Raw genomic sequence first — 23,501 nt, 5'->3', positions numbered from 1 at the left:
CATTGGGCTCTGTGCTGATGGCTCAGAACTTGGAGCCTGCTTTGGCTTCTGGGTCTCCCTCTCTCTCTGCCCCTCCCCCGTTCACACCCTGTCTCTCACTGTCTTTCAAAAATAAGTAAGTGTTTAAAAAAAAAAAAAAAAAGGAAAGGGAAATGCTGGACACACTGAAAACCAGCAATTTTCCCAGGACCCTTTGGAGAACTGAGGTTGAAAGGCAACTGTTACCCAGCGATCTGGGGAGACGGGGAACCTGGCGAGTCACGGGCAGGATGTGTTCACCCGCAGCAGAGTTGCTGGGGCCACAAAGGTGCAGGAACACATCGTGGCGATTTTGACAGATCGCTGGACGCTGAGTGTGGACGCGGGGGGAGCCATGGTTTTTTACCTCCAGGAACCCCACCAGGTTCTCCAGGAGGAGATCTGAGCAGAGACCAGCTAGTGCCCCCGGCACGGGGAGGGGAGAGGCGTCCTGGTGAAATTCACCCAGAGCCTTATCCCAAACTGGGGAGGGGAAGTCTCCTCTCCCTCCGGCTCCCCCCAGACTTCCTGTCTCACCTAAGGGAAAACAAATGGACAATCAGACATCATCGGCAGGAGACAGAGCTTCCAAGAATTTGCGGGGAGTAGAGTAGCCGGAGAAGGGAGTGGGAGGCAGGCAAGGAAAAGCTCTTGGACTGGAGAAGCGGCCCTGAGAGCCAGGCTCACTAAGAGACGGACCTACCACTGAGCAACTGTAGAGTGTCCCGGTCTCCTGGACCTCCCCTCCTCCACACCGGCAGGAGCTCCAGGATGTGGGTGGTGATCCCATCTGTGTGGGGGTGGTGATCCCAGCTAAACGAGTTGCAAGGTTCTATCTGAGGAGGAGTGTGCAGGGAAGCCCAAAGTCAAGACAGGAGGTGAGAGGAGACACTAAGAGAATTTGAAACCACAGACGCTGGCAACTCCAGCAAATATGACATAGTCTCACTCGTAGGCAGACTCACGTACTCCTTACTCTGCAAGCCTATTTACCTCGGTTCCTATTCTCTGCTACAGCGGGTTTGGCTCTCAACAGCAAAAAAATCACAAGGCATGCCAAAAGGCATAAACAAAACGAGAAGACAAAACAAACAACAGACACAATCTGGAGAAACAAAACAATGATCAGAACCAGACTCAGGTATGACCCCAGTTCCAGAATGATCGGACAAAGAACTGAAAATAACTATGATTAATATGTTGAGCACTCTAGTAGAAAAAGTGGGCAAAGGGGAGAACAGATACGCATGTAAGGAGAGAGATGGGAACTCTAAGAAAGAATCGAAAGGAAATGCTAGAAATTAAAAACACCAGAAGGGCGCCTGGGTGGCTCAGTCGGTTAAGCGTCTGACTTCGGTTCAGGTCATGATCTCACAGTTTGTGAGTTCGAGCCCTGCATGGGGCTCTCTGCTGTCCGCACAGCGCCTGCTTGGGATCCTCTGTCTCCCTCTCTCTGTTCCTCCTCCCCCCCCGCTCTCTCTTGCACACGCATGCTCTCTCCCTCTCTCAAAAATACGTAAACATTAAAAAAAAAAAAAAGCCACTGTAACAGAAATGAAAAATGCCTTTGGCGGGCTCATCAGTAAGCTGGCTGTGGCGGGGGAACGAATCAGGGAGCTTAAATATGTGTTGATAGAAACCTACCAAACGGAAGTGCAAAGAGCAAAGAAAAATGAAAGACACAACAAGATAGCCAAGAACCGTGGGACAATTAAAAGGCGTAACAGATGCGAAATTGCAGTCCCGGAAGGAGAAGAAAGAGCGATGGGGCAGAAGGAATATCTGATGTGATAATCCTGGCCACGGCGAGGTGGTCTGTCTGCTGGAGCCTTGCCTGGCATCTGAGTCTGGAACTCGGTAATGAACCTTGTGGTATGATTTTGCTGGAGCCCCGTATTCAAAGCGCAGTCCGGAGTTAGAACATCCCTCATCAGGAATGTGACCAGCGACGGCATAGCCAGATGGAAATGGGTCGTGAGCTAACAAGTAGCACAAGTCAACATGTTGTGGGCCTACAATGGGTTCAATTACGATTTAGATCATAGATCGGTTGTTCTCATGAATATACACGCAAAAATTCCAAAGAAAAATGTTAGCAATTCAATCCAATGATATACAAGAAACACTGATAACAGATTGTGACCAAGTGAGGTTTATTCTAGGAATGCAAGGCTGGTTTAATGTTGAACAATCACTGTAATTTGCTATATTAATATTAAAAAGGAGATGAATCATAGGATGATTTCTTTAGATGCAGAAAAAGCATTTGAAAAATCTGGCCCCCAGTCATGATAAAACAGAAACAGAAAGGAACTCCCTTATCTGATAAAAAGTGTGTATAACAAATGGACAGCAAACATAATTAATGGCGAATTATTAAAAGTGTTCCCGCCGAGATTACGGATGAGACCAGCCAGGATGCCCTGTCCCTACTGCTTTTGCTGAACTATGTACTGGAGGCTTTGGACAGGCAGTGAAACAATCGATTTTTTTTTTTAATTTTTTTTTTAACATTTATTTATTTTTGAGACAGAGAGAGACACAGCATGAACGGGGGAGGGGCAGAGAGAGAGAGGGAGACACAGAATCAGAAGCAGGCTCCAGGCTCTGAGCTGTCAGCCCAGAGCCCGACGCGGGGCTCGAACCCGCGGACCGCGAGATCGTGACCTGAGCCGAAGTCGGACGCTCAACCGACTGAGCCACCCAGGCGCCCCAATCGATTTTTTTTAAATGGCACAAAGATTGGAAAGGAAAAATTAACACCGTTATTCGTGAATGACATGATTTAGAACAAAGAAAATCCAAACGAATCTACAAGCTATTAGACTTAATAAGGAATTCGAACAAAGTCATTGGAATCCAGGTCAATACATTTAAAAACGACTTTTCTAAAACCAGCGACAAAGAAATGAAAAGTGACATTTAAAAAGTACCATTTTCTAGGACCCTGATCACTTAGGGAGGTGGTTTTGTGGTAGAGTTTTTTTTCTTACGGTCTAATTAATTACTAAGCAGTATCCTTTCCAATTATGATAGCTGCCTGTCTACACGGATTAAAACACTGCAAAAAGAAAAAAAAAAGTACCACTTATTTATTTGCTTATTTTTGAGAGAGAGTGTGAGCAGGGGAGGGACAGAGAGAGGGGGACAGAGGATCCCAAGCAGGCTCTGGTCTGACAGCAGAGAGCCCAACGTGGGGCGCGGAACTGTAAACCGTGAGATCACGACCTGAGCTGAAGTCACTCAACCGACCGAGCCGCCCAGGCGCGCCCCCCCCCCCCCTCCCCGCCCTTGTCATCCTTCTCCCATCTGACTCCCCTGCAGTGAACTGAAGGTACACGGATTTCTGGAGTGTCGTGGGAACTCAACAGAGTGGCCACAGTGAGTACAGCTGGGACAGTTTGGGGCCCAGGTCCCTGCTTCCCAGGGGGTCCCGATTAGAGAATCTGAGGCAAGAGGGCCAGACACAAAGGATCAAACTCCTTCTCGGTGTGCTTGAAATAGGATTGCCTTGAACATCAGCTTTCAGGCCAGAATGGAGCCGCCTTGATCCACACCCCCGCGCGCTGGCCAGCCCACACGTCTGTGACACACGGCGATGTGTGTGTGTGTGTGTGTGTGTGTGTGTGTTTGGGTGGGTGGGTGGGGTCCCGGCTTCTCCCAGAGTTGCCTCACCTGCCCACGAAGGCCGCTCTTTCCTAACGGCCTGGCCGCCATGGCTTTGGGGGACCAACAAACTTGATCTGGGGGTCCTAGAATCCTGGGGGAGACCGGGAGAGCCCAGAAGAAGCCAGAGAGGGGGTCAGTAGCGAGGCCGATGCCTTTTTCGGATCGCACAGTCAGCCCCTGGCACTCGCCGCGGAACGGGAAAAGCCACCGGAGCAGAGGTCCAGGACTCAGTCATTACCACGAGCTGCCATGTTTTGAGTGCTCATCACGAAGCAGATGTCAAGTGCTGTACATACTTGTCATCGAATCCTAACTCAGCCCCTGACCAGGTGGATAGTTCTCAACCCCACGCTGCAGTTGAGGGAGCTGGGGGCACGGAGTGCTGAATAATTCTGGCCACAGCGTTTCACCCACCGGTACGTAACCGTGTTTAATGCGTGTTTCCGTTCAAAGACACCTTATCTGGGGGCGCCTGGCTGGCTCTGTCGGTTAAGCGTCCGACTCTGGATCTCGGCTCAGGTCACGATCTCACGGTCCGTGCGTCTGAGGCCCGAGTCGGGCTCTGTGCTGACCGTGCGGAACCTGCTTGGGATTCTCTCTCGTCTCCCTCTCTCTCTCTGTTCCTCCCCGGCTTGTGCGCTCTCTCAAAACGAAAATAAGCAAACTTCATAAAACAGTAAAGACCCTTATTTGGGGCGCCCGGCTGGCTCGGCTGGAGGAGCGCGTGACGCTTGAGCTTGGGGTCATGAGTTCAAGCCCCACGTTGGAGTGTAGAGATTAAATGAAATAAATAGGTATAAAAAAAATGAAGACCCCTTATTTCATATGTATTGTCGCTTCACTGACACCGACTGCCTGCTTGTACTTAGGGCTACTGGACGGCACCGTGCTCAGGGCCATTTTCAGCACAGGAAGCACAAACGTTGCAAAACCGTGGCACTGAATAGACCGCCAGACGGACACTTGCCTACAGCCCCAGAGCCGTGACGGGCAGGCAGCGCGTTGCCTCTGTTTCCCTCGGCGAGAGACCCGTGCGTCGCGCAACTCCGATTGTATTTTTTTGGCCGAGGACATCCACGGAAGCGCGGTGGGTGTTCATCTGGAGATTATACACAACCGTTGGTGAGCAGGGGCATTCGTAAATGCGGAACGGAAGACAACGGGCGGCTGTAAGGGCCTCACAGGGCCTGGCCCGTGGTCGGCGCTCAACGCTAACTTTCACGGCCACTCCCCCACTGTCTTGGCTGCCTTGCTTGGCGGTCCTGACACTCCTGGGGGCTCTCGAATGCAGCCCTGGATGAGCACAGCATAGAACTTGGCACAGAACCGGCCCCTCCACTTGTCTGAACGAGGGCAGGTCATCTGGATGACCGCTCAAGTCACGTGGAGCCCTCGGCTGTGAAACGGGAAGAACCCCCCTGTCTACCCTCCAAGACGTGGAGACCTTCATCCGTCTCCTCTGGGAAGGGACCAGAACTCCCTTGCTAGATGCTGCTAGAAGTCCCTCGGGACAAAGGCCAGCAAGGAGCTTCGTTGTTACGGGGGTTCCTCGACTTCCCCTTCCACCCTATGCCAGGCACGGACCCAGGGCCAGCACCCCCTGCGGAACTGAGTGTCAAGCCACTTTCTGGCCATTAATCTCTAAGAGTCTGTTAGGACCATTTGCATTAGCCTGTCTAAAAAAAAAAAAACCAAACAAACCCGGCTGGGTCCCCGGGGACCAGAAGTGGGGCTCGGAAAACTGTGCCACCGCAGCCGGCTGGGAGCTGAGGCTCCGTGGCGTCCAAACGCCCTCGTGGGCCGGGTCCTGTCTCATGCCATCTGGGCCCCAGCCAACCCGACTGTGGGGGCCGCAGGGCACCACGGACGGTCACCCCTGAAAAGGGACACTGAAAAGACGGCACCCCCCCCCCCCACCCGCTGAGAGGGCAGGGACGTCGATGGAGCACGCTGCCGGGAGCACTCCCCACCCCCAGCCCAAACTCTTGGGTCGTTCGGTAACAGCCCAGCCCGGTCCTTGAACACTGCCCTCGGGAGGCGGGCCGAGGCCAAGTCCGGGGGCGTGTGGTGGTGGGTGGGAGACGGGAGGGGGGGGGGCAAGGTTCTGGAGTCAGACTGGGCACCCGCCCCACCCCCGCCTCCCCAAACCCAGACCGTCCTTTCAGTGATGACCATGCAGCTTTCTTAATGGAACACAATCGCTGAACTTGGTACATTTCAAGCACTTTGGCCTTCCTTCCAGGACACCAGACAGCTGATGAAAACCATCTTCTGTGGGCGCCATGTTAATGAAGGGCCAAATTTCATATGCTTGCAAACTTTCCCCCCTGCCTCCTGCTGTACTATACCCCGCCTTCCCCCGCTTCAATAAAAGGTTGCATCAGAGACAGACAGAGAGAGAGAGAGAGAGAGAGAGAGAGAGAGAGAGATTTCCATAATTTATAGTATGGGCATTTCACTGGGGACAAACGCTAATCTGTACTTACCGATACATTTAAGAAAATGCATCCTCCCGCAAGCCTGCACCATTTACGACTCTTGGCACGAACCGCAATGCTCAGTCTTCAATTAAGGGACACCTTAGGGTTCATTATCACACAATCGCTCCCTGTGAACCATGCCAAATGCTGTTTTGGCACAGAGCTTGGAAGATGAATTAGAAGGAAGTCTTCTCTGTAATGCCCTCTCCCCAATTCCCATTCCCATCATCAGCGTTTATGCCCTCCTCCTGCCCGCCCCTCCTTCTTTCCAAGTGGCTTTTACTATTCAATTTCTCAACGTCAAACTCGATTCTCTAGAGGTGTAGTTAAAGATGCCACATCTTTTTGTCTTCCGGCTCTCAACAGGCCTCCCCGCACGGCTGCCGTCCACACCCCTTTTCGGCCTCGAGGAGCCACGGATGCTTTCCTCCCCCCCCCCCCCCCCGCCCTTAGAGCTCGGGGTGAAGAGAAAAGGGACCCACACTGGAAACGCACGCACCCCCCACCACACCGAGGGTTCTACACGGGGTGCTAAACGCAGCACCGGGCGTCTGCACGAGGCAATGACTCACATGTAAAGCTAGCGGCCGTGGGAGGGCGTTTTCAAATATTAAAAGTCGGGAGCTGTGTCCAGAGCCCGTTGCTTTAACCGACCGGAAAGGAAAGGAGGGAGGAAGCGGAGTACAAGGCTCCTCTGTCTTCCTCAGTCCCGTCTAGAGCGGGGCCGGGCCCTCCGTGACTCGTGACTCGAACCTGTGGGTAAGGACCCTCCCCGCCCCCGCTTTTGTTTCCTTAACGGGAGCACGGAAAGAAGGCACGTTCGCTGGGGCTTTCCGGGTCTCCCAGCCCCCGGTATCCCTCGGCCGGGCAGCCTAGGACAGCGTGGAAGGCAGGCCAAGGGCACCGGGCCCAGAGCAGCCCTGACGTCCCCGGCCTGGCCGCCCCGCGTGCCCGGGAGGGGTGCGGGGAGGCGGGCGGGCGGAGGGAGGCTGTGCGCCGACTCAGTTTCGGGAAGCGTGCTGATCTGGCTGCAGAGCTGGTCACAACCTCCCTCCGATGAATCTTCCGGCTCCGCTTAGCCTGACAGCCGTGAGGAAACTCGCTATTGACGTCTCGGTGTCACAGCCACCCCCCCCCCCCCCCCCCCCCCCCGCCGGGGGAGGGGGGGGGGGGGGGGGGTTGCGGGGGGCGGCGGGGTCCCCCCCCCCCCCCCCCCCCCCCCGGCCAGATGGGACAGGTAAGAGGGGCTGGTGGTGATCGAGGCTCTCCCGTCAGACCGTCCGCTCCTGTGAAGCCTTTAAAATAAAATGAGCTGAACGAGCCGGGCCCCAGCTAAGTCGGGCTGATGTTCGCGCAGGACGAGCGGGCTACGAACTGCAAGAATCTTCGCTCGATTTTATGGCCGGGGGCGGGGGGCAGGGGGGCAGGGGGCAGAACGAGCGAGAGGAAAGCGAACAGACTAAAAATACTTCGCCCACAAGACGTCTTGTGGAAATTTTATTATATAGAGTGTAAAATGAATTGTCAGTCAAATAAAAAGAACACTTTTTTTTTAAACAACATGCATAACATTTTCCAATTGCCTTTTTTTTAATAGTTAGACATTTCAAGCATTATAAGGAAAATAAGGAGAAAAAAAACAGAGACTGTAACGTCGGTACATTTCAAACGGAATGTCCCTCAGATCAATGAAAAATGCAAGGAAAAACAGCTTCGATTCCGTTTTTCTTTCCTTTAAAAATACATGTTATCTGTACAAGATACACTACAGTAAACGTCGGAGATCATATTATCCCTTTTATTAAATCAAAATCATTTAATTCATATTGTGGTTAATACTAGATTTATTTATTCATCTAGTTAATTTGACAAATATTAAGAAAATATCTCAAAGAAAAAAGGAAGGAAACACCTTGGAATTAAAAAATAGTTACTACATTTTTATGCGGTTTAATGTTCCACAGTGTTTGTTAAAAGTTACATCGGATTTCTTTTTAATATTAAAAATAACAGTATTTATATTTCTGAGAGAAGAGAGAAAGGTTTTTCGTTTTGTTTTTAAAACCAGCTTGGAGGTCTTAGATACACAGCTGCAATTGTAATGGAGACACGAAAAAAACCGTATGCTAAACACAAGAACACGTTTTTATATTACCCCTTTAGCACTCTAGAAATTATACAAACCCTACAAAACGCCCCCTCCCAATCCCTGTTGGACAGCAATACAATTCTCTGTCTCAATTCAGAATTCACATAATTAATTACAATACATAATAGTTCAGTTTTTTTAAAAAATGCAGTAAAACCAGACAGCCAAGATACGAGAAATTAGAAGTCAAACATTTAATGAATTTACACATTTAAGAATATTTAAATACTGTTTAAAAATTTTTAAAAGAATTTGTTACATACCACCTAAGATTTCCAAGCCACTTTCTGTCGCAACAGAAAAAAAAACCCAAAAAACTGTAAATAAAAAGACGCGCGACGAAACGAAACGAAACGAAACGAAACGAAAACACACCGTGTTGAAATGTCACTGCTCTGAGGCACATTCTGGTGCCTGAATTTGCAGGCACTGCTCCAAAAAGAATCCCAGAGCTTACACGTTTGAAATAACAAACAAGAACAATGAAACAGAAATTATCAGCAATTTTTAGTAACGAATTTTTCCCGATTTTTAGAAAAGTCCTGTTAATCTAAATATAGTGTTTCACAGAACAAAACAAAGTTCTTCATCAAAAGGTTTGCAAATCTATAAACCTCTGTTACAAACGGGTTTTCGCTCACAATGATTTTGGGGAGAAAAGCACTGCGGGCCGCCGTCCTACTGCTCCTGGGGAAGGAAGGGACAGAAGTTGGTCTGTGAGGCCACCTCTCATGTCCTCGTCTCTGTCGGCAGGGGGTGACAGGTCACCCTCCCCCCTCTGGCCCCTCAACAGGCGTGGACACACACACACACACACAGACACACACACACGAGCCAATGGCTCTGCGTCTCCCCGGGGCCCCGCGTCATGGGACCTGGCCCAGACAAACCCTCTCCTGAACAGGAGGTCCTGGGCGGCTCTCCAAGCAAGGGACACCGCGGCGTGGGGCAGGGGAGCGGGCGCGAGAGAGCTGTCCTCGGCCACCCATCAGCCCCGTCCCCTGTCCCCGCGGGGCCCCGGGCACAGAGGGCCAATTTTGGCGGTGAGATGACCGGCGAGCTTTGGGCCCGGGGCCTGTGGTGACCGACACGCCGTCCACAGGGACCTGGCTGGCGTCGGGTCACCTGAGAAATGCTCTGTGGGAGGATCTCGCCACGTTCCCCACGTTAATAAGAAATCGGTTTCCGGCCTCTGACCGGACGAAGAGCCGAGCGGGTTTCCGCGCGGGATGAAGGCCGGGCGCCCTGCCCTGTCCGGCCCGCAGACGCCTTGGACTCGCCCTCCTGCCGCCCGCCCCTCACCGCTGGCCGGGGCCAAGGGTGACAGTGAGGCCACACCGCCCTCTTCAAGGACCGTGACGCCAAGCCCGCCCCGGGTCCTCCGTCTGGGCGCCCTCCCCGACAGCTGGGGAAGCTGAGTGCCACTCGGCACCGGGCGTGAGGCGCCTTCCTCCCAGGGGCCGCCCAGCCAACCCCTCCCCCGCTGGCCCAAACCCGCTCTCTCCGGGGCGAGGAGGGGGCCGGCGTGGCCGTGGCCGGGCGCACACCCGGGCTCCGGGGAAAGGGGCCGGGGGCCGGGCCGGCTGGCCGGCGACGCACCTGGCTGTGGGCCTGAGCCTGTCCTAACGTCTGCCCGTAGAAAGCGACCTGCTGTCTGTAGTATTCGGCCCAGGCCATCGTGTAGTCCGGCGGGGAGCTGGCCGGAGGGGCAGCGCTGGCGGCGTGACCTGACAGACAGAGGAGAGAACAGGGGTGACCGGGGGCGGGCACGTGGCGGGGGGAGGTCGGGGACACTGCCAGCTTGGAGGGGTCCCTTCCCAAAGGCTCGGGGGAGGCCGGAACAAGCGCTGGACGTCGGCGGGGCCGGGGCGGTCGGGCGCGGCCCGCGTGCCTGTTGCAAGAAGGTGCCATTAGCCTCGTGCTCCTGGCCCTGCTCCGCCCCTACGGGACCCCCCGTCTGTCTTCTCTCCAGAATCACCTTCTCTGCATGTCTGCCTGCCCCGTCGGCTGCCAGTGCCAGACAGAGAGACAGAGAGAGAGGGAGACAGAGAGGGAGAGAGGCAGGAAGAGGGAAAGGAGTGGAAGTACCTGGCTTGGGTGTGGGGTGCACCTGTGCGGAGGGGCCGATCCCACCAGGGCTGGAAACACAGGCCCACGTATGTCTGGGAGTCTAGACTCGGGAGGTCTGGGGAAGACGGGGCATCTGGCCTTTCAGCAGGTGCTTGGGGTGCCGATAACCTCCCCGACCCCCCATCGAAGTCCCTGGAAGGGCTATCCACCTGGTGATGATCCCAAACCAGGGATCCGGACCCTGGTCCAGAGACCAGGGCGAATGTCTCCTCAGCGGCCTCTGACCTGAGCTGCTCCAACCAGCAGGTAATACCCTTCGAAGTCCAGGCCCGTGAGCCGTCTTCCCCGACAGCCACTGTGGCTCGGCAGTTTCACAATACATACAGAGGATGTCGCACGAATTTTCAATGAGTTATTTGGGGGCTTTTCTGGTTGCTGTTCCCAAATCTCTTCCTTCTCTCGTTAAAAAGATGGGTTTTGCTTCTGGCACAGCTAAGAAAATGAGCTTCCTCGAGGCGGAAGGCCAGCACCTCAACACCCCCTCCAATTTTAGACTCCCGCCCTGAGTTTTGTTCCTCCTCTTCCCCACCCGGAAACGACCAGAAAAAGCCGGTCACGGAAGAGGACGCCTGGCTGCTCTGAGTCCTGGCCAAGTGGTTCTAAAGGGGGTGGCCGAGGCAGGGACAGCCGGCCCTGAGCTGTCCTCAGGCCCTGTGGCATCCAGAAGGGGTTGGGGGGTGGGGGGGACGTCTCCTCTGACAGACACACAGGGACCCGGGGAGACAAAGGCAGGACTGAGATCGAGTCACACAGGGAAAGCGTTGAAGAACAAAGGTGACGGGGAGGCACGGCCGACGAAGCCTAAGGCGTGGGGCCTCTGGGCCCAGGGGTCTGCTTGCTCGGAAGGCCGTCTCACTCACTCTGTTTTTTGTAATAGTCTTCCCAGGCCTTGCTGTAGTCGGGCTGGCTGTTCTGCGGCTGGCTCTGCTGGCCTGTGCGGAGAACACAAAGGGTCAGGCCCCCGGCGCCGGGCCCTGCTCTGCGCTCGCTCCAGGCCCCGCGGCCCGGGAAGGCGGCAGCAGGCTGGCCGCAGGGACAGGCCGACGGGCGGACAGGTGTGGCTACGGTCCCCGTAAGGGTGGGGCCGGGCGGGACGGCTGTCCCCCCCCCGCCCCCGCCCCGCGACCGGCGGGACCGGCCTGGACCCTTCGGGTGGAGATCGGAGCTGCAGGGAGCCCCGGGGCCGGGGCGACTGTGTCTGAGGCTCCCCGAATCGGCCTTCAAATGGGACAGAAGAACCAAGGGGTGCTGCCCGCACCCTTCCCCTGGCCCTTCTGTTCGAGAACTGGCGGCTTTCACCCTGGACGAACAGAGTGCGGGGAAAACGGCCCAGAGACTGCCGCGGGGAGGACGGGAAGACGAGGGCCACACGGCAGAGGGGCCGAGGGCCACCCCGTGCGCCTGATCCCAGTCTAGCTTCGCGCCTTTCGGGGACAGGAGCGGAGCGGGAGAGGGGGCGCGGGGGGTCGCGTCCAGTGCACTCCCCAGGGTGTGTGCTCGGTGTGCTGCCGGCTGCGAGGGCCGGGCTGCGGAACAGGGTGGCAGTGGCCAGCCCCGGGCGTGGAGGGACGAGAAGCCTGGAGCGGGGCGACAAGTCGGGGCCTTCCTTTCTGCCGAGGTCAGGGCTGGCTTTCGAGTCACCTGCTAAGACCCCCGCAGCGTCCTGTTTTCTGTCACCATTGCAGTTGGCGGCCGGCAGGCAGCACGTGCCATGGCGCCCACGTTCACGGCAAAGTGTCTTCCCCTCGAGTTAATTTACTGCATCTGAGGAGGGGTGGGGGCGGGGCCAGGGCAGTCTGTGTGTGGGGCTCGGGAAGAAGTGAGGTGGGGGGAACGGAGGGGAGAAGACCACCCCCATCCTCCCGGTGGGGCAGGAAGGGACTCCGGACGAGGCTGGGATTGGAACGAGGCAGTTTCGGAGGCCGGCGGGGGGGGGGGGGGGCACCAAGGGCTCCTCCATCAGACCCAGAGGGCTGGCAACGGCAAAGGCTGGGAACGGCGGCGGGAAACCAGGCCCCGACGGTGCTTTCTTGGACTCGCCCCGCGTGCCTCTGCCAAGCCCTCCTGGCCAACCTGGGCCGAGGCGGGCGGCCGGGCTGGGCCTCCGCGGAACCGCGGCCCCAGGGTCAGCTTCCCTCCGGAGGGACGCCGTGGCCCCTGTCACTTGCCCCGAGCCTAGGACTTTCTCAGAGTCTCGGTCCTCCACACTGGGGCAAACGTGAACCCGACCCGGGTCACCTCTTGTCCTGAGGGCCCTAAAGCTGACCGGCACAGAAGGAAAGAAAACGGGAAGAGGCTCTGGGACAAAGCGGGCACCGTGAAACCCGGGCCCGGCGGACACCAGGCGGGGCGCACGGGGCGCACGAGTCGGCGGGACAATTCTCTACGGTATCCCGCGCGTTTGAGACGCTTCACAAATACTGCGGAAGAAAAGGAACAACAGAGGGCAAGCGTGCCTTCTCAGACCTCCGGGGTACAGTGGGAATGCAGTCTAAACCCTTCGTGCCACAGACGACCAGACGGGGGCCCAGAGAAGGGGACCGTGCGGAGGGCCGCCCCGAGTCGGCTCCCACGCGGGCTTGTCCAGCCGCGCCCGGGGGGGCGGGAGGGGAGCCCAGAACGCGGGCTCGGACCCTCGGGGGCAGAGCCGCAAGGACCTCGTGCACACACACCGCAGGACGCTTTCCAAACACAGGCGGCCGCTTCAGAGGGCCCCACATCTGAAGGTGAGCTTTTTGTCTTGTTCTTGTTTTCGAAGGCTGTACCAGCAATAAAACCCGAGAGCGACTCATGAGGCCACGTGGGGGCCGGAGGGCGGGCTGCGGGGACCCTCCTCTTACAATCAGCTGTCGGGAGAGGCATCACCCGGCACAGCTCATCCTCCGGCAAGTCCAGGAGGTAGAAAGAACAGCCTTTCTAAGACCGCGCTGGAGACAAGGAGGGGAGACGGTCACCGTGGGGAGCCACCGTGGGGAGTGGGCGGGGAGCCCCGAAAGCGGGCACAGCCTGGGGGAGAGAGGAGGGCAGGGCCAGGCCCAACCCCCAGGCCTTCCTGCCCCGGTGGTGGGAGCAGAGCGGACAGGAGTGCAGCCCTGAGAAGGACAGAGCAGAAGAGAAAGGCAGCCCTGAGAGGTGGACGGGAGGGAGCCAGCCGCTCAGCCGGGCAGCCGCTGAGACCCACACACACCCCGTCTTCCGCAGGGCCTGCCGGCGGCTCCCCAGCCCACGTGTCAGACACATCAGCCCCTCGGCCTCCGCGCGGCACGCACGGTCCCGCCTCCTCCCGAGTCACTTACTTGGGACCTGCTGGGTGGGCTGTTGCCACGCCTGGTAGGTGCTGCCCCATCCCTGGGTCAGGAAGGCCGGAGGACCGCTGGGAAGACGAGAGGGTCATTCGTCCCAGAGCAGGTCACACCCCCTCCTCCTGGCCTGGGGCCCCCTCCCGCCACGCCAGCCTCGCCCTCGCCCTTCGCTGCTCCCCCGCCCCCTACTGGCAGTGGCCGGGGCCCCAGTGCCACCCGTCCCGACGGAGCGAGAAGTCACCCACCTCACAGGGGTGCTGGGGGGGTTTCCGTTCACCTTAGCAGCGATGCTGGGGAAGCAGGCCGAGCTCCTCGGAGGAAAAGCACTGCAAGAAAGTGAAGAATAAATGAACACAGTGCCTGAGGGCCTGGGCCGGGAGGCCCTCCGCCTCCAGGAAGGCCTCCGGGAAGGCTCTCACCCCGGGACCGCTCAGCGGGCTATGAACAGGCTAGACACAGAGGGGCCAGCGGACAGGGCCAAAGGGATGGGACCTGCCCACACCCAGAACCTCAGGCTATTGGCTGGCCCTCCCTGGAAGCAGCTGGAAAGAGAGCCTCTTGAGGCAGAGACCGACGTAAGACTCACTGTTGATGAGGCGCCGTGGGCGGCTGGCTGAACGGGCTCTGTCCGAAGGCTCCGGGTGCTCCCAGACTGGTCCCCTGTCATGGGCACAGAGGGAGCTCTCACTGCCTGTGGGCTGCACCTCCGCCCTCTGCCCAGGCCCACCCCGAGGCAAACTACCGCTTTCGGGGAGACGGAGCCGAGGGAGGTCAAGACACCCTATGACGCTCACTAGCCTTGCTTCCCCACAGTGGACTTTTTCTGCAGAAACGGCTTCTGCCCCGTGGAGTGACCGATACCACACGCAGCCAACACTGGCACCACCACAACGGCCCTAGCGTGTCACCCTGGGGGTCGGGACCAACCTGCTTGACTCTCCCGTCAATTTAGGCTGGCCCATGGCTCTTTCTGCCATTCTACGTCCCCTTTGAGGTGAGCAGTGGCCAATCTGTCCTCCATCAACACTCCCTTTCTTTATCTGCTTTGAGGCGCCTGAAACTAAAGCCAGAGTCAATGAACGCTGCCTGCAGGGCCGGCCGCCAGGGCCAGGCCCGCGGGAGTCGGGGCAGCGCCGGGGGGAAGGCTGCTGCCCGGGCTGCTCATCTAAGCCTGTGGGGCGCACGGCTCTGGGCCTGAGCTGCTGAGCTGTGGGGGCCTTGGGGAGACCTGCCAGAGGGCTTCCTTCCTCGCCTGGCACCCCCCCCCCCGCCCCGGGCCCCGACCTTCCCCGCCCCCCGTGGCAAAGCGGGAGGGGTGGCCCTCACGGCACGCGAGGGCCGGAAGGCACAGGAAGTACGAGCTTCTGGGGGAGGACAGGTACCCGGGACGTCCCAAAAGGAAACCCGGCTCTCGTCACGCCAGGTAGGGAGAACCTTGTACGTACACCGACTTTCTCATCTATGAGATGTCTGGCCACCTCGATCTGCTGAGGGACGCCCCTGATGGTGAATACTCGCAGGCTGGGGTCGGTGCTGGGGGGGGGGGTTCCGCTGGAGCTCCACATGCGCTCCCGACTGCTGATTTATGCTTTTGATGTTCTCACCTCCTGCGGGCAGGTGGACACAAGACACAAGGATAAGTGGCAGTGGGGGCAGAGCCGGACATTCTGGAGGATTCCGCCGTGGAGAGGAGGGAAGGGCGGGGCCCGCGCCCCAGCCGTCGCCGGGGAGAGAAGCGCCCTCGGTTTACTCCGAACCGGTTCTGACGAACACCAGGGCCCTCTCGTCTGCAAAACCGGACCCGTGAGCGAAGCTGGTCCTTCCCTCCGAGCCAGGCTGAAGCAGACACCGCGGGGCGCCCGGGGCCCCTGGATGCACACGAGGGAGCTCGGCCCTCCCAGGCCCAGGGAAGGCACCCCATCCTCCTCGTACAATGGGGGCCCCCTCAGCCCCGGCGTGGGCCGCCTCGCTGCAGTTCTCCCCCCGCCACAGGGCAAACAGACGGCCTCCAGCTCCAACAATGCCTGGAGCCCACTCGGGCGTCCAACGTCCCATCTTGTCACTTCTCGGGTCCCTCCCTCCTCGGTGGGTGGGGGGGGGGGGGGGGAGGTCTAGACAGAGAGGCAGCCGAGATGGGGGTCACAGGGGCCTGGGTGGAGCGGGGTAATGAAAATTTAGTTGGACTCTTTGAAAAACCCGTGAGAGTTCCAGTCTCTTAATGAGATTTGCGTAACAAAGGCTCCAGCAGTGTCACAATGGTGTGATTCTTCTTTAGAAATTTCACAGAACTTACAGATCAGTCCTGCTCCATTGGGGGGGGGGGGGGGGGGTGCGCAGAGTATGAGGAAAATTGGGAGCAGAGTTTTGCGAATATTAGAGAAAGACAGTCTGTGGAAAATCTGGTGCAGGAGACCAGAGAGCCCCAAGTGATCAAAAGCAAAGACTGAAGGCCAGTCTGTGTCGCTCCACCCAGCCCGGAGTCACAACCAACCTCAGGTGACGTCTGTCATTTCACGGTGACACGTCCACCACCCTTCCTGCGCTGCAACCGGCCCCCTAGCCCGCTGCTGGGGCGCCTAGCGAGCGAGTAGACAAGGAGGGGTTCCCAAGAGCAGGCCCAGCCTGTGTCTTATCTCGTCCTCAACGGGACGCTGTGGGGCCAGGAAGCAAAGACAGAGCCGGGGTCCCACCAGGCTTCCTGAAGGCGGGCACCACAGGAAGGAGACCAGGAGGCCGACGGCCTTCGGAGAGAGAGCCTGGTGCGGATCGGCTGGTGCCGTGTGTCAGTTTAGTTGAGGGTGGGCTTCGGTTTAAAAGCAAATGCAAAAGCACTCAGCAGACCAGTGGGTCGGGACGTGCACGTGAAGTTCTGCTACAGCTCCAGAAAAGCGTCCCTGCGTTTTCCCCCTCGAGCAAAGGGCACTGACCAACGTGGAAGTCACAGCAAGCCTGCCCACAGCGGCTCCCCCGGCCCCTGGGGTAGAAGCGAGCCCCTCCCAGCCCTGGAACTGCCGCCCTCCACTCCCAGGTTGTGAATTTATTTTCTCTGCACCATGACACGTGAACAGCTTTGCCAGTCCTGGGCAAAGTGTTTCGGGGGCGCAACAAAGAGCAAAAAGAACGGGCCGAGGCCCTGAGTCCCCCCCGGACGCCGCGGGGTTCTCGGGTTCTGGAGTTAAGAGCACAAAGTGTGCGTGTGTCTGAGGCCGAGCCCAGACCGGCTGTCCTCCGCCGGGCCCCGGAGCAGCGGCCCCGCAGGCCCCGATCCCAGAGGCCCGGGCAGCACGCTCGGAAGGTGAAGAGGCACCACAAAACCGCACGGGGCCGGAAGGAGTTAATTTAAGTTCACCTTCCTTCAAAATGAGGTCACCAGCTTGGCACATGGTGGCTGTCTACAGACGCATTCGGCAGCCTGTCCATTCTTCCACCTGATGGGGGGCAGAAGCGACCCACCAGCGGCCCCCCGGCTGGACGTGAAATCGTAAAGCAATTAATCAAACCTGCTAAAAGGCCCGGCTGACAAGAGCAGGGCTGGCCACACTATCTGTCACCACTGCTGTATTTATCATGGAAATCCAGCAGGGGCCCCGGGAGGCGCAGCGTCTGTCCAAGGGCTGGAGCCGGGGGGTGGGGGTGGGAAGCTGGGCCTGGCTGCCTGTGGCTCCCTCTCCTGCCTCCCTCACTCACCCTCACCGCGCGCCTCTCCGAAGAAGGCGCGCCCCTCACACCCAGCCCCCGTGTGCGGTGTGCGTGGCGGGGAGAGAGACCCTGCTCACCGAACCCTGGGTTATCGAGGCTGCTGTCGGAGCCCCGGGACACAGGATCGGTCACCGCCTTGCACTGTTGTCACTTTCCTGCGGGAGTCGCCCAGCGGGACTCTGGCGGGGACACACGACGAGGGGCCGTTTGCCCGCAGCCAGGTTTCACGGACTCCGGGGAGCGGTCACAGTGAAGGCAGCGAGATTGTGCCCGTCTAGAGGAGACGCACGGTCAAACCTCGCTGACAAAACGGTTCTCAAAAGGCACAGAAACCTAGATCTGATTCTCAACCTACGGGCACCTACTGGTTTTCATCTCGCAGCAGCCAGGCCGATGGTCCGGGGAGCGGCTCTGACTTAACACAGCATCTGGGCAGCTGACAATATCCACTAAACGCTCATCAGCACGTATCCCCTGCCGGGAAATTAAAACGAACCCACGCCGTTCCTGCCACCTCCGAAAGGTAAACAATCTAAGAGACGACGGGAGAAACATTTGGCAAGAGCACACACACAAGCGCGTACGCACTGTTCACGGGCAGGGCTAAGCGCAGACTCCAGAAGGTGACCGAGAGGCTCAGGAGGGCGCGTGCAGGCGCACGAGCGCGCTAAGGCAGCCTCAGCTCCCCGTTGAAGACGTTCTCGGATCACGCGCCGTGAATCATTAGCACGTCTCCGACGGGTCAGGGAGGGCCGGGGGTCGCGGACACTGGAGAAGCCCTGGGGCGGAGCCTGTCTCTGCTTCCCCCACAGGTTGTCAAACGCGCACGTGCTGCCCCCGGCGAGGCTCCCCAGAGGGCCCACGGACGGTACCCTCACGGAGACACCTTCGCCGCCGCGATGTCTGCCTGCTCTTCCCTCGCTCGCAGGGCAGGGTGGAGAGGGGCCACACCAGCCGCCAACAAGGGTTTCTCGCTAACACTCTCTACAAAGCCCAGAAACCACGATCCCGTCAGTTTTCTCTTCCCCTCCGCGGGGTGTCTGCTACTCACGGGAGACGGGCCAAAAACGTAAAACACCATCCTCCCGCGTGTCCACAGAGCCCAAGTGCCCACGCCCGCTAAGGACCGGAAGTGCCACGCTTGTCGGACGGCAATCTTCACTTGAGCAACGATCTTAACCGTTCCTCTAAGTTCCTCGGAGGGAAGCGAATCGCCGATCAGTCGATCGGCAAACGCCGAGAGGCCCCTCGCATGCGGGGCGCCTCGCCCACAACTGGCGCCTGCTCTGCTGCCGGTGGGTCTTCCCCGCTGTCTGTCCACACACGGGAGCCAACGACTAGCTCTGCCCGTGTTCGTGAGAAGACCCGACCCGGTCGGGCGCCCGCGGAAGGCAGCGGATGCCCCAGACCCGGCACGTTCGGTCGAGTGCGGCACACAGACCCGCCCGCGCGCTCTGGAGGGACCGTACGGGACCCGTCTGCTGTCGGAGACCCCGGTGCCTCCTCCTTACCTTTGCCGATGACGAGGCCGCACTTATCCGCCGGCACGGTGTACGTTATCTCCTGGACGCCCCCGGGGGCACCCACGCTCCAGTCGCCACGGCCACGGCCTCGTCCTCTGGCCACCGCGAGGCCTCCGAAGCCATCTCTTTCCTGGGAGGGAAGCAAAGCTCGAGTGACGATTTCTGCCACTGCCACCGGGACCACTTTTCATCTCCGGGGAGGAGGCGAAGTGACGGGATGGAATCAACGCCACGCATTACAACCTGAGCACCTTTTCACGTTTCAGATTCTGAAGTGCTCTCTTAAAGCCGGAATTAACACGAATCACAGGCGCGTTCAGGGAGGACGTGTGCAGGCTAACGGCGGCTACATAAACAGCCCTGAACCATCCAACTACAACAGGCAGTCAGACATAAACTCCGGTGTCTGAGGCCCAGCGCCCCTCTGCTGGGCAGTCTTTGGGACTGGGCCCTACAGTCCAGGTATCAGGGGCCAGTTTTCTCCTTCACACCGAGGCCGAGGGAACAAGCCACGCGGCTGGGCCCGTGGTTTGGGGGCGGAGCGGCCTCTGACTCCTTCTCACGCCGCACCCCCAGCAGAGAGCACATCCCTCAGCCAACACCCTAGGCCAACACCCAGCAGAAGGTTCCTTTCCCTCGGGGGCAGCCAGTCTCATCGGAGGTCCTGGTCCTCTGAGTCACTCTGGAGCTGCAGCATTTAAAATCTTCTCTATCTGGTTTTTTTTTTTTTTAACGTTTATTTTTGAGAGACAGAGAGGGAGAGAGCGAGCGAGCGAGCGAGCGGGGGAGGGGGAGAGAGGGAGACACGGAACCCGAAGTGGGCTCGAGCCCACGAACCATGAGGTCACGACCTGAGCTGAAGTCGGGCGCTTAACCGACTGAGCCAGCCAGGCACCCCCTCATCTTCTTTATCCGTTGAGGGCAAACCTGGTCCAGCTGAGAGCTCCCTCACGGAAGGGAGAAGCTGAACAGATGTTCGACACAGCAGACAAACGTTCGGCAAGACCTGCCTCTGCTGACAAAGAGTAAACTGAGCATTCACCCAGAATCTAAACCAGCAGAAAGCAGAGATGATTGGAGTGCCTTTTTCCCTGCGCTCGGCTATTATGAGTCGCAAATAGTGAGTAAATGTGGCGATTTTAGGGACGGACGTTAAATGCATGCCCGCTCGCACACACAGAGCCAACTCCCCGGCAGGTATCAGATTCTCGGAGGTGCCGCTTGCGCCTCCGCAGCTCCGGGTCCGTAGACGCTTCTCTGCTAAAAAGGATGCTGGGCTCACGGAGGGATTCTCTTCTGAGTTCATCTGATCCTAAGAATCGCCCATAACTCCAGAGGAAGCCCAAGCCCCTCTCTGGGGTGTGCTGACTCGGGGAGTCTGGGGAGGGGGCTATAAACCCGTAACTTCAGCACGGATGCTTGACGGCTTGGGGGACCCCGTGGGCGGCGCGGCCCGACGCGCACCCCTCGGTCTGCGGGGGAGAGGACGCGGCCCAGGGAGATGCGGGGACGGGTCCCAGCTCGCCACAGCAGAGCTGGGGCTGTAGTGTCCGATCCCGTGCTTCTCTCTTCGGCTCTAGGTGTTTTGAAATTTCCCTCAGGGGACACGCCGACCCAGCTCGGCCACAGCGACTCCCAGGGCACTTCACAACCGGGGTGCGGGTGGAGATGTTAACGGCGTCACACACGCCTGCTCACGTCCCCGAGACAGAGACGTGCGCGGAATCCAGGGCCTCAAGGCAGCCCGAAGACCTGGGGGGTCCTGAAATGCTTTCTGAAGCGAAGATTGGAGTTCGCCGAATAGTCCTGTGCCCAGTGCACCCGATGGCTGGAAACCTGGCGACCTGCACTGTACTTCTCGAGATAGTTCCCACAGCCAGGAACTTACCAAATGAACAAAAGCTAGATCCTGGGACAATAAAGTCAGGAGAGCGAGAAGCTAGCACCAAAAAAACGGGAAGGCAGGAAAAGGGCAGATGCACAGAGGCCGCCGGCTGTGCCCCCAGAGGCAGGCAACCGACAAGAGACCTGGGCTCCAGAATGTGACCGAGGGGGCGCGACTGCTCTGTGGTGCTGTCCCGAGACCCTGGGTGGCACTATCAGCTTTTGCAGGGGACATATCCCAACTCCAGAGAGCCGGACTCACCTGGGCTGTAAGAATAAGCTCGTTGATGACGTGTGCTGCGTGCTGACACCGATCTGGGGGCCCCATGACTTGGGCGGCTCTCTCCGGACTAACACCATCGTCTGCCGAACAAAGGGAGAAACAGGGTTAGAAAAAGCCCAGATGTAACTTGGAAACAAAGGATGACTTGCAATCGCTGTTCCTACCAGATGCGCAGAGAAACGTACGTGTCTACCTCTTTTTACACCGTCTATGCCAACACTCACTTCTCATGCAATTCCAGCCATTTGATTATTATTTTTAATCTTTTTATTTATTTGTGAGAGAGAGTGGGGGTGGGGCAGAGAGAGGGAGGGAGATGAGAGAACCTGAAGCAGGCTCTGTGCTGTCAGTGCAAAGCCCAATACGGGGCTCGAACCCACAAACCGTGAGATCATGACCAGAGCCGAAGTTGGACACTCAACGGACTGAGCCACCCAGGCGCCCCAAGCTATAGCCATTTTAAAAAGATATCATTACAGAAACAAAAAGCAACTAACGTGAAAGAAAGCAGAGTTGAGGTATGGCAACGTTTCCAAAAATCAGCACACTGCAATGTTTTCCCATCTTCAGGGCAATTAAGACAATGTAAATAATTTTGCTCCTGAAGGCAAATCTGTAACATTTAAGGAACTGTCTGTCCTTCGTTTTAAGATATTAGTCCTTTTTCAAATGGTTTTACCTTTAAATGATGAAGTCAAAATAACAGATTTTTTTTTTTTTTTTTTTTGAAGTCTTTACTTGACCAAATGGAAAGGTGGAAACGCCATGAGGGCCCAGAGAAAGCTGGACTGGTATTTTGGTAACAGAATAGAGGAGGGGGGCGCGGAGAGAACACACACATGAGCTTAAGTACAGAGTCCTTGTCTCGTTAAGCGTGTTTATAATGCTTCGCGGCACTAAGGGTTTTTGAGAGTCATCAAAACCAACCTGGCTTGAACTGAATCCTCACCCCGGCATCGTTCTGAATCTTTTTGATCATCTCCCCATTTCTTCCTATTACGATCCCAACAGCAAACCTCGGCACAGACACCTGAGAGCACAGGGAAACAGAACCTGATCAGCGCTGTCTGCAAATCGGTTGTTTCTTAAACAGTACATTAAAAAAGGAAAAAAGAAAAAGAAAAGAAAGAACAGACAACTTGATTTTGACTGTAGTGCCTTCCTGGAAATGATATAACGCAGCACGTTTCTCCCTCTTAGGAAAAGGAAAAATACCATGGTTGACGATGGCATTCCTGACTCTTAAGTATATTCGATCGAAATAGTTACAAAAATGAAGCAAAGCAAGATAAACCTTATCAAAAAAAAGGTTAAAAATGGCAACCTTATCTTCCCAATTCTCTGAAATAAGCACAAATGTACCGTGCACAATGATTATACTAACGGTCCGTGAAGCGTTTTCCTGCCCTTCATTCTTTTGTCCGGTGAAATATACAGAACACAGTCTTTATCATCGTAACCATTCGTAAGTATACAGTTCAGTGGCATTAAACACTTGCAACGTGACACACCCATCACCGGTCTCTATATCCCCCAAACCTTTTCATCGCTGTCCCCCAGAACACCGTATTCTATTGAATGGAGACTCCTTCCGTCAGCCCTGGTCACCTCTCCTCTCCATTCTGTCTCTATGCACTCGCCCACTCTAGGCACCTCGCGGAAGCGGAATCACACAGTATTCATCCTTTTGTATCTGGCTTATCCTGCTAAGCATGACGTTTGCAAGGTCCACCCACGGGGCTGTGGATCTCAAGATTTCATTCGAAAGGAAAGCTTTTCATCCCGTTCTTCCAAGCCAGGCTTCCAAGTCTGATACATCACGACGCAGAGCACTGAGAAAATCTGGGCTCTGGTCCTCATCTGGGCAGCAGGAAAACCTCACAACCCAGAGGAATGGCCCATTTCCCTGCAATGCAGGACGGCTGCTATGCTCCCCACCGCCTGGCTCCTCCCCCTACGGCTGGGTCCTTCCTCACACCAGCCCCGGCTGCCAAGATGAGATCAAAGCGTGGCCTACGATCCGAAAGCTGGGCCCAAAGCTAGGCCCGTTTGCCCGGGAACTAACTAACCAGCCGGCCGGTCAAGCATACCTCTATGCTGCCTCCTCCCACGCGGGCGTTGAAGTCACCGCGGACGCCTCGGAAGTCAGCTTGGTCCTTCTCCCGGATGATCTCCAACACCATTTCTCTTGCTTGCTGCGTGAACACAGAGCAGAGGCATTACGGAAAACAAAACCCTAAGGAAAGACACGACACCAGGGGAAATTTCAAGATCAGACCCTGTTAAGTTGGGCTGAAAGACTCGGAAGGCGCTTGGCCGTGGGACAGCTCCCTTCTTGCATTACAACACGAGACCGGGGAAGGC

The 23,501-nt window shown here is 57.2% G+C and overlaps 1 protein-coding gene across 1 annotated transcript in view; it reads right to left on the bottom strand.

Annotated features, from left to right (window-relative positions):
- Window positions 1–7,633: 7,633 nt before the first annotated feature.
- FUBP3 (far upstream element binding protein 3) overlaps window positions 7,634–23,501 on the bottom strand; it is a 50,579-nt gene continuing 34,711 nt past the window's right edge. Inside the window, 12 exon segments of the mRNA XM_049630277.1 lie at window positions 7,634–9,003; window positions 9,916–10,043; window positions 11,307–11,378; window positions 13,743–13,819; window positions 13,994–14,074; window positions 14,335–14,408; window positions 15,194–15,292; window positions 15,294–15,355; window positions 18,959–19,100; window positions 21,117–21,217; window positions 22,065–22,167; window positions 23,228–23,332. Coding sequence (XP_049486234.1) covers window positions 8,995–9,003; window positions 9,916–10,043; window positions 11,307–11,378; window positions 13,743–13,819; window positions 13,994–14,074; window positions 14,335–14,408; window positions 15,194–15,292; window positions 15,294–15,355; window positions 18,959–19,100; window positions 21,117–21,217; window positions 22,065–22,167; window positions 23,228–23,332 — 1,053 coding nt within the window. The 3' untranslated portion in view covers window positions 7,634–8,994.

Source organism: Panthera uncia, chromosome D4, assembly GCF_023721935.1.
Source record: "Panthera uncia isolate 11264 chromosome D4, Puncia_PCG_1.0, whole genome shotgun sequence".
NCBI lineage: Eukaryota > Metazoa > Chordata > Mammalia > Carnivora > Felidae > Panthera > Panthera uncia.
This window is presented reverse-complemented; position numbering and strand designations above follow the sequence as displayed.